Source organism: Gracilinanus agilis, chromosome 5 (genome assembly GCF_016433145.1).
Source record: "Gracilinanus agilis isolate LMUSP501 chromosome 5, AgileGrace, whole genome shotgun sequence".
Taxonomy (NCBI): Eukaryota; Metazoa; Chordata; class Mammalia; order Didelphimorphia; family Didelphidae; genus Gracilinanus; species Gracilinanus agilis.
This window is the reverse complement of record NC_058134.1, coordinates 213,117,096-213,130,438: the sequence shown is the minus strand read 5'-3', so window position 1 is coordinate 213,130,438 and position 13,343 is coordinate 213,117,096. Positions and strand designations below refer to the sequence as shown.

The 13,343-nt window shown below is 35.1% G+C and overlaps 1 protein-coding gene across 1 annotated transcript in view; it reads left to right on the top strand.

Annotated features, from left to right (window-relative positions):
* The window catches only part of SLC2A13 (solute carrier family 2 member 13), a 134,599-nt gene that overhangs the window by 31,240 nt on the left and 90,016 nt on the right, over positions 1–13,343 (top strand). Inside the window, exon 2 of the mRNA XM_044679105.1 lies at positions 2,903–3,062. Coding sequence (XP_044535040.1) covers positions 2,903–3,062 — 160 coding nt within the window. The remainder of the gene's footprint in view (positions 1–2,902; positions 3,063–13,343) is intronic.

The window sequence follows — 13,343 nt, the reverse complement described above, 5'->3', positions numbered from 1 at the left end:
TTTATATTCCTTAAAGAAGGAGCAATAAGTATAGAAGTGGAGAAGGGTTTAATATGTTTCAAAAAAAAACCTAAAAACTAAAAAGGCAACAGTGAAGAAAACACAGCATAGCCTGAATTCCCTATGTTATTTAGTTTCTCACCCAAGGCTACATAATCTTTGATGACATTTATTAGCTTCTTTTTTGGCAATATTATTTGTGCTCATGTGATTCAGCAGGATAGGTAACCAATATGTATTTATATAAGTCTCAACAGATTCTTTGTTTTGCATGTGTGCCCAAAGAAGGAAACAGTAAATCTGAGCTGAAAATGGCTTCTCCTTCAGATAATTATTACTGGTCAATCTTTCAGCTAAAGGCAAATGGGGCTCTACTTTATCATTCTTTGGAGACTAATCTGCCATTTCCTTTTCATGAGCACGAAGAGCTTTCTTCTTTAAGAATTTTAAATCTGTTTTAAACTCTTGTACAGCTTTCTCTCTCACCTTTCTTTTCTGTGTAACAGTCTTTCAAGATTTAACATCTTAACAAGGGTCAGGTATTTCTTCCTTGATTTTAGACTCCTTTTCTTCATTAAAGCATCACTTCTGTTTAATCTTCCTTTAGAACTTGGAATGTGAAGAGATGTTCTTTAAGTCCCTTTACCTCTTCATTCAGGAGAAGATTAACCTATATTTAGAACACAGGTAACAGCCCAACATAGTCTTAGCTAAAATATAAACATCATCCACTTAAGTAAGTCACTGAATAATTTCCCTTATTTTCCATACTGGTTGAGATTTTCAGTCTTTTATTTTCAACTATTTATAGGTGCGTAAACTTCAGTTCAAAGAGTGAAGTGTGAAAAACTTGGAAAACAATATACACAATGACAACAATATAAATGGAAAGAATAAAATTCAGTCAAAACTACTTTTCTGGTGACATGGAGGGTGAAACACTTCCTATGGCTAAAAAAGTTAATAATTTTGATAAAATGGCTACTTCCTCCACCGCCACATTCCCACTAAAACATTAACTTCCTATAAATTGGACCATTTATTGTTGTTCATCCTTCATTTTGGAAAAGGACCAATGACATCGCAAGTGATGTCTTGACTTCTTTGTGAATTGGACTTAGGTGAGGCAGAGTTGCACAAAGGTGTCAGCCTCACCCTCTCTTTCAGAATCATCAAAGTCCAATGGCAAGACAAAATGCTTGAGATGCAGTATATTTCCTTGATTTCTTTGATGTCTAAGTACTCCATGGTACCTCCTTCAGCCATTTTCATGGCTTTTGGAACAATTTGTTCTGATCTGCCCCTGCCACTAGGGGAAATTGCCACATACCTGGGGTAGACACCCTATCCCCAAACTCATTGATGGGTTTTAGGTCTGTTGATTACCTTCAATTGGTTTAGTTTGCCTACCAACATGGTTTTACCAAGGTGTGGCTACTGCACATGCTATAGCTTCTTGGAGCCACAGGTGAGAGCTGAGTGGTAGGTGGACTCTAAAGGATGAGGAGGAGTCCTGAAAATGGCTCTGCAAGCCCTCACACCAGTGGCACTACTCTTACTTGAGCACCCCATAACCCTTAGAAAGCAAGAAAGCCAAATGACCTCCCTGTTTCCTTAAAGGACTGAACAAGTATACATGTGAGGGGCATTCCTACCACAGAGATCTTGCAACTCTATATGATTCTATATTTATTCAAATTTCTTTAGTCCCTTCTATCAGCGGTCACTGCCACTTTCCCAATATTGTGTATCTTGCAGATTCTAATATGGGGCTTTACTTTATGTACTTTTGTTTTGATGAAGGCTTGAAGTATTTTTGAATTTCCTGCAAAATGAATAGACATATGGGTTTTGGCCCAGAGAATTTTTTTTAATTAACTTTCTAGATCAAGACTGTGTTGTGAATGGTTCATGTTGCTAAAATCTAATTAGTAGGGTAATTGGGACATTTGTTTATTATTGTTATTTTTGTTATTTCATATTGACCATAGCAAATTCACCAATATTAGTCAAATTCTGAAACATATTCATATTTTCACATCATGAAACCTATCTTGATATTTTATATCAAATACATACATAATTGTGAAATTATCAGATAATTTAAAAGTACTAACATGGTAACATAGGTATGGGAGCAATTATATGGGAGCAGAAAAAAATGGATTTTTTTCCTTTTAGTTCATAACATATTATGGACTAAATGGAAACTCATAAAATCACAAGACTATTTTCATCTTTCAAAATTATAGGTTATATAGTGTTATTAAGTTCCTAATAATTAGTAGAAATTGGAGGAATGCAATCTGACATTTACTAACACTGTCTATAAATAAATCTTTTATCTACTTAATCATTAAAAAAGGAAATGATTACTCCTTGTCACCACTATCTGATTGTATTTCCATATAAACTGATCAAAATAGCAGTTATTAAATTCTCAGTACATTTTCTTATTTTTAGACTTGTAAAAACAAAAAAAGCATTTATGTATGAACTATACATTGGAGGAAGCATTTTCTTTTCAGTTTTATGATTTTAATTAACCACATGGTAAATGTGATTAATAATTTTATATGATGTGTAGATTCTTCTATCAATTTGCAGGACCAAGATTAACATAGCTATTTCCTTTGCCTTATATATCCCTAAGTTATTATTTTAAAAGATTTTCATTAAAAAGCAAGGTGAAGCTTTTGAAATATTTAAAACCAATCCTATATTGTATAACCTACCTGTATACACACATATACAGAAATATGAATGAAAGCCATATGCTAAGAGCTGATGTATGCATATATATGTATTACTACTTATGTAGTGATCTAATTTTAAAGTTTACAACAAAAAGTAATATAGGGTGAATGTCATGGTGTTTTTTTTTTATCACTTCGTTTTGTAGGTATTGCTTCCATGACAGTACCAGTGTACATCGCAGAGGTTTCTCCACCGAATTTAAGAGGCAGATTAGTTACTGTTAACACACTGTTCATCACAGGAGGGCAGTTCTTTGCAAGTATTGTTGATGGAGCCTTCAGTTATCTTCCAAAGGATGGATGGAGGTCTGTACACTATTCTTTTATTTAACATTGAAATAGCATAAATTGTTTTAAGTACATCTAAGAGAAGTTGCAATGCTATAAGAAGTATATAAGTAGTTTAAGGTTGTTTATGCTTAGTCATTTCCTAATTTATGTGACAGTACTTGACTGCAGGATTTCTTTAATCTTCAACAAAAAATATGATCTGAAAGTGGGCAAATGCAAATATTTAATTTAATTAGAAATAGAGCATGAGTGGTATAATATGCATAGTTGTTTTTAAAAATAGTATTTGAATGACAACTAATTGTGGCCTTTTATGAGACTATTTTTGTAAATTAAGTGTGGTGATAAATGTACCACTTGTCCTCAAATAATATTGACATGCTTTGATGAATTATAGATAAGTAAGTATTGTTTCTCTTGTGAATTCAAGCTGGTAAATTTTAACCCAAGTAACTTTGGATTTCAAATAAATATGTATAATCCTAAAAAGAAAAAACATAGAATGCATTTATACTTGGTATATAATTTGTTCATCTTTTGATTCATCCAAAGTTAGTTTGGACAAAGTGAGTTTTTTAATTACAATAAATTTTTATAAAAATTAGCATATTTTGGCCAATTGGATTTGTTAAAATTCAAAGATATGGTATATACCCAATACTTTGTGGTTTTACTCACAGCAGAAATACCTTTGCATTTCTCTACCTGTGTTCAGTGACTATCAGTTTATCAGTAAACATCCATCAAGCACTTGCTATTTGCTAGGCAATATACAAGGCAAATACAAACAAAAAAGCAAAATAGTCCTGCCCTCAACAAACTTATGTTTTAATGGGCAATAGTGCATATATATATATGTATATATATACATATATATATATATAGGCATGTGCCTATATATTCATACAAAGCAGATTAAAGTTAACATCAAAATGAGGAGGAGAAGAATTGAATAGCTAATGGTACCAGTTTATAAGGCTTTATTTATGAATCCTAAAGTGAAACAGGGATTCCAAGTGTCAGGTGAGATGTGACAGCATTATAGGCATTAGGTTCAGCAAGTGAAAAAAATCAGAGATAAGAGATGGAGTACTATGTATAAAGAGCCTTAAGAAAGCCAGTATAAGTAGAGGGAAATAATGTAATAAAGGGCTGGAAATGTAGGATGGTGCCATACTGTGAAAGTCATTAACTGCCAGAGGATTTCCATTTGAAAGTAAGCCGACCAGGAAACCATTGGAGTTTATTAATTAGGAGGTGACAGAGTCAAACATTTTTGTTGCAAAAATCATTTTGGCAGCTATAAAGAGGATAGAATAGTCAGGAGAGACTTGGGCCAAGGAGATCAATGAGGAGCTATTTCTATAGTCCAGACATGGGCCTGAGTGAGTGGTGAGGGGAGAAGAGAAAGAGCCATATGCAAGAAGTATTATGGGATAAAGTTGAGAAGCTTTTGTGATTGGTTAGATATCTGTGATGAGGGAGACTGTTCTATTAAGGCTGACATTGAGATTATGGACCTTGTATCCTGGAAGACTGGTGAAATTGATTGATCAGTGTATAGTCAGTTTCCAGCTAAGATATATAGGTTTCTTAAGATATACAATTGTGAGAAAACTCTTTTCTTCAGTCTTTGGATCTGACTGAGTCTCTGGTCAGCATAACTGAGGTCCATGGTATAATAGGAAATAGACTTTGAGTAGGAAAGCAGACTTAGCAGACAGACTAAGGGTAAAGTCTTGGCTGTCAGCCATGGACATTCTAAATGGAATGAAGGGAAGAAAACTGTTTTTACCTTGAGGACTCTGGTCAAGCTGAGAGAGGGAGAGGGTGTATTGCCTTTATCTGCTCAGTGAAGAGCCCAAGGATTTATCACAGAGAAGGAAGACCTGCCAGGAAAGATCAAGTGAGCAAGAAGATCTAACTGGGTGGTGGACATCCCAGTCTGAGACAAGCTCCTTGATTTAACATTCTTGAATTTATCTTCCTGTGGATCTGTTTTCCTGTACCATCAAGAGGAGCAGAAGTGGACATGACTGTGAGAGACCCATTGCCCTTCTAGTCTTTAATAGTCTGTTTAGAGCAATGTAGTCATTAACTCATTCTCCCAGCCCTTGTGTGGTCTTTAGTGGTTAGATTCAATGTGGCCTCTCCCCATTATCCCTAATCCTTAATCATTATCAAAACCTGTGTTTATAAATCCTTTTGTCCCTGTATTACCCAGTCACCCAGTTAGTTTCACAGACTCCCTGGCTAGGTGGATCAGTGTGACAGTTAGGGTCCAACTGTCACTCCTGTCAGCTGCCAAAACCATTCTTGAACTGTATTTTTCCCAGCTTGTAAGGTCCCAACCTATTGCCCAGTCTGTCTCCTACTCACCCTTCCTCTGAACCCAGATAAAATATATAAGTTAACCTCAGATTTTCCCCATAAGAATGGTTAAGGGTCTCGAAACAGCAGGTAGAGGTTGCCTAACTTCCCATCAAATGATGCAATTAAGTTTTCTTATAATCACCACAACTGAATAAAACTTTCTCACAAGACAAAATTTGGACTAACCCCATAATTAAAGAGCAAGGGAACTGAGCTAGCTCCAGAATCAAGTCACAAGGTGGAGGCAGTATGGTTCACTCATGTCTCACCACTACTTGCTCCACCATTCCCTTTAATTATTTCACATTGTATATGTAGTTCTTCTGTTTATACTCATTTGACTGTACTATAGAAACAGCCTTTATTTATTTTATTTATAACATTTGTTTTTACATTTTTGAGATCCAAATTCCCCTCCTTCTTCTAGCCCCTCTCCCCCTCATCAAGCTGTCATTGGACAACTTTCAGCTAGATAGGTAAGAAACAGAGGAAATTGGAGCAAGAGCTGTACCTGGCCTGCATTAGAACCAAGATAATGCCAGTCCTGTCTTTCTAGAAGCCTCTTGGGTTAGAGACTGAGACTGGTAAGAAGTGAATCTTGACTGACCACACATGTTAAAACCAGTGGAAATGCGAGTTGGCTATGGGGGACTGGGGGGGTTGAGGGGGTGAAGGGTAATGGAAAAACATGAATTATGTAACCATGGAACATTTTTCCAGAAATAAAAAAAATTTTAATTAAAAAAAAAAGAAGTGAATTCTATAAATGAGATCAAGCTACATAACTACGAGGTCCAGATCCTCTAGGGAATTGCCATCAAAGTGGAAGGTGTCAGAAAACTTGTAAGGGAATATAAGAAAAAAAGACTAAGAGCACCAAAGATATTGAGCATAATCAGAAAAACGATCAGAGAAAATAGTAAAACAGAAGGAAATATGGCCACTAGAACATCTAACTGACTACAAGCAACTCTAAGTAATTATTGCAAGATAGAGGGAATCAAACCAAGACTTAATGATGCTAAAGATCCTGTGGATTCCAAAGAGATCATGGGACAACAACAGGATGTCACCAAATGACACAATAGAAAAATCAGAATCTTGAAAGAAGCAGTTAAAAATGCACATATTGCAGAACTTATGTCCTGCCCAGCAGAAATTATGAGTAGAATAGAAAAAAATTTGAATCCATGTTGATAAGCCTTTCTAATGAATAAAAGAAAGCACAACTATTTGGAAATATAAATATACTGAATCGAAGGACAATCTGAAAGAAGAGAATCAGGAAAAAAAGCATTAAAAGAACCCATGATATCTATTCGAGCAAAACACATTGCTCCAGAAAACAAGATGGATACATAGAGATAGCTTAAGAATTGGCTTCCCAGAAGTATTTAACCAAAAACAAAAAAACAAAAAAACAAACCTGAATACCAGAATGCATGAAATAACACAACAAAATTGTCCAGAACTGTTCAATAATAATATTACTATCACCACTACTATATAATTTGCAAAAGCTTTGTAAATAAAACTTCATATCCTTATAACAACCTTGGGAGTTAGGCGGTATTATTTTACCCATCTTACAGTTGAGGAAACTGAGGAGGACAAAAGAAAAGTGATTTGCTATATTTGAACTCAGATATTCCAGGTCCAGCACTCCCTCCACTGGACTGCCTAGCTGCTCCAGTGGATTTAGAATATGAAATCTGAATGCAGAAAACAAAGTGTCATTTGAAAGAATTTGAATATCCCTTCCAGGAAAAAAATCTATTCTGCAAACTCTAAAACATGTTAGTCAAATTTAACAATTCTAATGCTAACCAACATATTTTTTAAGTGATTGGTTGATAAAGCATCAAATATAAAGAAATGGAAATTCAGGTAACATAAAACTATTTTGCATCTGCCAGTAAATGCAGAATGTAATATATTCCTAAAAGTAAAGGAGCTCAAAATTACATACTCTGCGAACTTGGACCTAATCATTAATGAAAAAAGATGGATGTTCAAATAAATATAGTGGTGGGCAAATGAAATATAGAAGTCAAAAAGCAAAAAAAAGTCAAAAGCAGGGACAAAATTTGGGGAGGACTCACTTTTGAGTATTGAATTTCAGGTCCTAGAAAATTATCTTGTTGGAATTTCCTAACACATTTCTGAAAAATATGGCTCTAGGATATAGTAGATATTTGGGGCTTGAGCTAGATCACACAACTGAAAAATTGATAGGAACCTCAGTGAATTGTCAACTGGCTTATCTTCATTGTAAAGGTAAAACCATCACATCCTCAAGTAATCCATCCCTCTTTTGTATAGATCTTATTCCTATGAAGCTATTTTTAAAAAAATAATATCAAGTCTAAACCTGACCTGCAGTATTCACCCATAGTTCCTCTTTCTGTTAACGGGAATCAAGCAGATCAAGTCTAATCCTTCTTCTACAAGGCAGTCTTTCAAATGTTCCAAGATAGATAACTGCCTTCCCTTATGTCTTCTCTCCTCTAGGCCATTCCTTCTACTGATGCTTGTACTCCAGGCCTCTTGACATTATTTTTACCTTCTTCCATATTTAAAGTTATCTACATTTTCAAAAGATAACAAGACCAGTACTGAACAGAGCCCTCCAGATAATCACACACATCTTACAAAACCAAGAGTGGGCAACATTATCAAGGCAGAAAGTTTAAAGAAAAACAGAGTAAAGAACTTAATCAATACTATTCTTGTTATCTTATCACTAAGAAGTAATTTACAGTGATAAGAGTACCATAAAAGGTATAGTGGATAGATATAATCATATGGTTGCTTGATATTCTGTAAATAGTACCTTAACTATTGGCATTCTGAATATGAAAGTTTTGTTTAATGACCAGCAAATTACTATGCCATTAGGAGAATTGATACCATGATGGTGATGAAATGCTCCTGAGTTTTAAGAAGTGATGAGCTGCCTGATTTAAAAAAAAACAAATTTGGAAAGAACTATACGAGATAATGAACAGTGAAATGAGTAGAACCAGGAGAATAATACACACATCCACAGAATTAATATGGAAGAATAAACTGTGAATGTTAACTCCGGAAAGTGGTCTGAAAGGTGAAAAGTAAAAGACAATTTCTATGTACATATAAGTCTCCTGGACAATACTTTCCGTGGTATATGGAGGATATGGAGGGGCTGGGACACTTATAGATGGAATTATATATATATATATTTACATATATATAATAAGCTAATATATAAAAGATTGGTGATTTCATTTATATACAATCTTCTTTTTCTTTGTATATGGAAACACTTGTTTTAATTGGGTTTTGTAAAATTTGGATAAAAAATTAAAATAAAAAATAATAATATAAAAAAAGAAAGAAATTGTAACATAACTGATTCTGAAAGATGAGTTATTAATGTATGAAATAACAGGTTAGAGGAAATATCTATCAACATAATATTAGAAGAATGATACCAAGGCATTGTGGACAACTGTACCATCTTCAGCCTGAACAATTAAATAAAACCACGCACCCAAAAGGCCAAGATACTGACCCTATTAGCACTTTTTCCTGCAAAAATTTTACTTCTATAAAGCAGTCACCACAATAAGGAGGGCAAATGAGTTTAATGATTACCTACTAATTACCTTTTCATGGAGAGAAATGGCAGCCACTCAGCAGAGGTTGAGAATACAAATTCATCTATAAAGCAGCGTGGGGGATGAGTAATGCTACCTCATAAAACAATCAAGAGTAGCAGTGATAAAATAAAGTTGAAACAAACGAAATTCTTTGGAGGCTGCAATTTTGGTTTTAAAATATCAATTTATTAACCTACCACTCAAGAAAATCTAATTAGCCAATGGACCTCCCCACAGTCTAAAAAGTCACCGTAAAACTTGAGCCAGGCAGCCAGGTTGGACCAGAGAGAAAGAGGGCAGTGGTCCATCAGTGAGCAAGATCAGCAAAAAAGCAGGAGAACTGGGCTGGCCAAAAAAAGAGAGCAAATAACTGTCACACAAGTCGATATATATCCCTTCCGACATCATCACTCAGTCCTGCCCAGGACATCTCTAATGTTAAAAATGAATGTTAAAAATAAATAAGCTATTTTGGAGAAGTGGGGTTACAGAGAAAGATGATAAATTCAGGCTTTGAATAAAAATAAATACATACTCGATAAAAGTCTTTTTGAAAAGTATTCATAAATATGGGATTTGGCTGTATATGTTGATACAGAAATGTTTTTGTTATTGTGAAGGGCCCTGGACAACCTTTGTGAACCTTTCCAGCTCTTATCCATTGATTCTCTCTCATTTTGTCCAAAGTGAAGAGAAGCCTGACCATATCTAAAATGATGGATATGTTGCCAAGAGGCTCTGCTATTCAAGTTATTTTATCTAGGAGCAGGATGATAAAAGCAGATACGGAGTGGTGGTGCTGGATAAAGGAAGTTTTGCTGCAGGTGTATGGAGCATCATTTTTTCCCTATGATTGAATGAATAAAAAAAGTATTTAGTGATTACTGTGTTCCAGTAACCTTTTGGGAATGTATGTACAGAAGTGAGACAGTTCTTGTCCTCAAGGAACTTATATTCTAATTAAGGAAACAACAGGTCATAGGATCATAAGTCCTGAGGTCAAGGGGACCCCAAGTCTATATATATGTAGCTAAACCCCTTCATTTTATAAAGATAGATACCTAGTCCCAAAGAGGATGAGTGACCTCCAAAGTCCCACAAATATACCAGACTGGTGGCCAGGGAAGGGATGTTGAGTTGATCTGTAGTCCATAATAAAGCAACATCCACTTCCTGTTTGGTGGCATAATAGACCAGATGCTAAATATCCAGTGCCTTAAAATGCTCGATATACACATGCAGAATAAATTCTTTGTCTTTTCTGACACTTTATTTTTTCTGTTAATAACTATTGTTTTTACTTGTCACTACCCTAAGCACAAGTGGCATTTCAGCAACAGAATTATTCTCTGTTCTAATAATTCTTCTATCTAATTTAATTTTATTCTTTAAACATACTGAAAATTGTTGCCACTAGAAATTGCCTAGAAAAATAATAAATCTATTTTGGAAGTGACATTCCACACTATCTTTCTTATCAAGGCCCTCTAGATCTTTCAGGACCTAATGGCAAAGAAATCCAAAGATCAGGCTACGCAGGTAACCACTGCTGTTGCTCTTTTGATTTGGGGTGGTGGGGAGAGTGGGAATCTTATCCCAAAATGGACCCAATACTCTCTTGTGTCATGAGACTATGTATATTTTTATACAGTTTAATATAGTTTTATATGGTTAAAAACTCCAGAGCTTGAGGAATAGCTAGATGACAGAGAGGAGAGAATGCTAGGGATGGGGATGGGAGGTCCTGTGTTAAAATCCAACCCCAGACACTTCTTAGATGTATGACCCTGGGCAAGTCACTTAGCCCTGATTGCCTAGCTTTTATCACTCTTCTACCCTGGAACTAATGCTTGGTTTTGATTCTAAGACAAAAGATAAGAGTTTTTTTAGTCTAGAGCTTCAAGGGGTTTTAGAGGCCACCCCTCATTTTATAGATGAGGAACCTGAGTTTCTAGGTGTTTGCATTACTTGCCCAGAGTCAGATAATTGTGACCAGAGATGGGATTTAAACTCTGGTCCTCTGACTAGAGAGCTTAGGCTTTTTAGTGATTTTCCTCTCATAATTATGAAGTCTATTTACACATATTCCTTCATATTTCACATTAACACTAGAATTAAACAATAAACAGGGTTATTTACATTTTCAAGACATTAATGGATATTCCAGACCTAGCTAGAATGGAGAAGTACTTTTATACATCTTATGACTTTAGTAGTGGTTAACCTGCTTTTTCCCTCATTCATTTGTTTTTTTCTTCTAATAAATATTTCAATTAAGGAAACTAAAGTAGGCACACTGTGGAAACAGATAGTTATGGCACAGACCTTACTATAATGGAACTTTGAATCATTTTTTTCTTCTTAGATCATGGTGAATGAGCCATATAGTGACCAAATGAAGGGGAAAATATACATGCATCAATCTCTTTATTAAACTTCAATACATTTGTTATTCACGTAAAAACTGAATTAATCCAAATACTTCCATTTGTAAATACTATGAACTTCCTATTTTCAAAAATAGTACAGAAATTACCATTAATGAAAACTTATTACTAGGTACAATTATCAGCATCTTGCTTATTGTCAAATTAAAAAAGATTGGGGTGGGGGCTGTGATTTTGTTACTGTATGATTGGATCAAATTCTCTCTTCCTATGTAATATGTACATGTGGATAAAGGTTACATATTTTATACAGATGTATTTCTTAGAGTACACATTGTAATTTGTGTATGTATCATTCATTATAGTACAATGTATGTGAGATGTATGGGATGTTCCAGGAGGGTTGCCACCTCTGGTATGATGGTTTATCAAACCCTTTTCAGGGCTCCTTATCCATCTTTGGTGTCCACTTTCACCTAACTCTCACCTGTCGCTCCAAGAAGCACCAAGAAGTAATACAAGGAGTGGCCATACCCTGAGAAAACTAACCCTGGTTTGAGAGTAACTGACAAGTCTCAAAGCTATCGGCAAGTTAGGGACACGTCTCTTCTGAGAGAGGGAAGTCTTCCCCCAGAGGAAGGAGTGGATCAGAAGAATTTGTCCCAGTGGCCATGAAGGTAGAGGAAGCAGGTGCTAAGCAGGCTTAGAGTTTAGTAAGACTTCAGAGCAGCCAAAGTCATCCACTGCTTCCTGGGCCATCGCCAGTTATCCTGACTTTTGTCTTGCCACTGAACTTCGATGACTCTGGAAGAGTGAGGCTGATGACTTTGCGGATGAGGCAACTCTGTCTCACTGAAATCCAATTCATGCACAAGTCAAGACCTCACCCATGATGCCATAGAGCCTCATTGAAATGAAGAATGACGGATGTAATGTATGTATGTATATGTGTACGCCTATCCATGGCATCAGAATGACTTGGATTCAAGCTCTGCCACCAACAATGAGCCACAAAATTTCCATGTCTCCTATTCGACTCTCTGTATCCACACACTGGAGAACAGTTGGAGATCTGTATTGTTAGATAAAATTCCTCATGTGGATTGATAGCTTGAATTTCTTCCTTTAAGACCTGCCTCTAGCTTTTGGCTATTTAGCAATTGCAGAATAGTACTTGTTCTTAGAAATCAGAATCAGTACCCTATATTTCTTAGAAATGAGGTCTTTATCAGAGAAACCTTCTGCAAAGATATTTTTTTATTGAAGTTAACCTTTTCTCTAATTTTTGGCTTTGAAACATGTAGAATGGGTCCCAATAAGATAGAATATTGTCTTTATTTGTTGAAAACTTATTAATTTTGTATAATCAAAATTGTCCATTCTTGACCTTCTGTGCCTCTAATCTTTTTTGTTAATGAGTTGTTCTTGTATCCATGAAGTCAAATATGATATCTAAAACTTATACTCGTTTTCAGTTTATCTCATCATAAGTTATGAAATGTTGACAAATAGCAGTTCCTTCCAGACTTCAGCTCAGTTTTCCTAGCAATTTTGGTTGAATAGTCAATTCTTGGGATCTTAGGTTTTATCAAACAGCAGCTATGCTTAATTGTTTATATTGTGTACCTAATTTGTTCCATTGATTGAATCCTATTTTTGTTAATCAGAACCAAATTATTTAATGAGTACACTTTTATAGTATTTTTTAAGATCTGGTACTGCTACGCTCCTTCCTTCCCAATTTTTCCCTGGCTATTCTTGACCTTTTTCCCCTTCAAATGAATTTCAATTTTTCCTATCTTCATAAAGTAATCATTTGCTACTTCTGTTGGCATGGCAGTGAATAAGTAAATTAATTAGGTAGTTTTGTCATTTTATTAAATCAGTTCTGCATA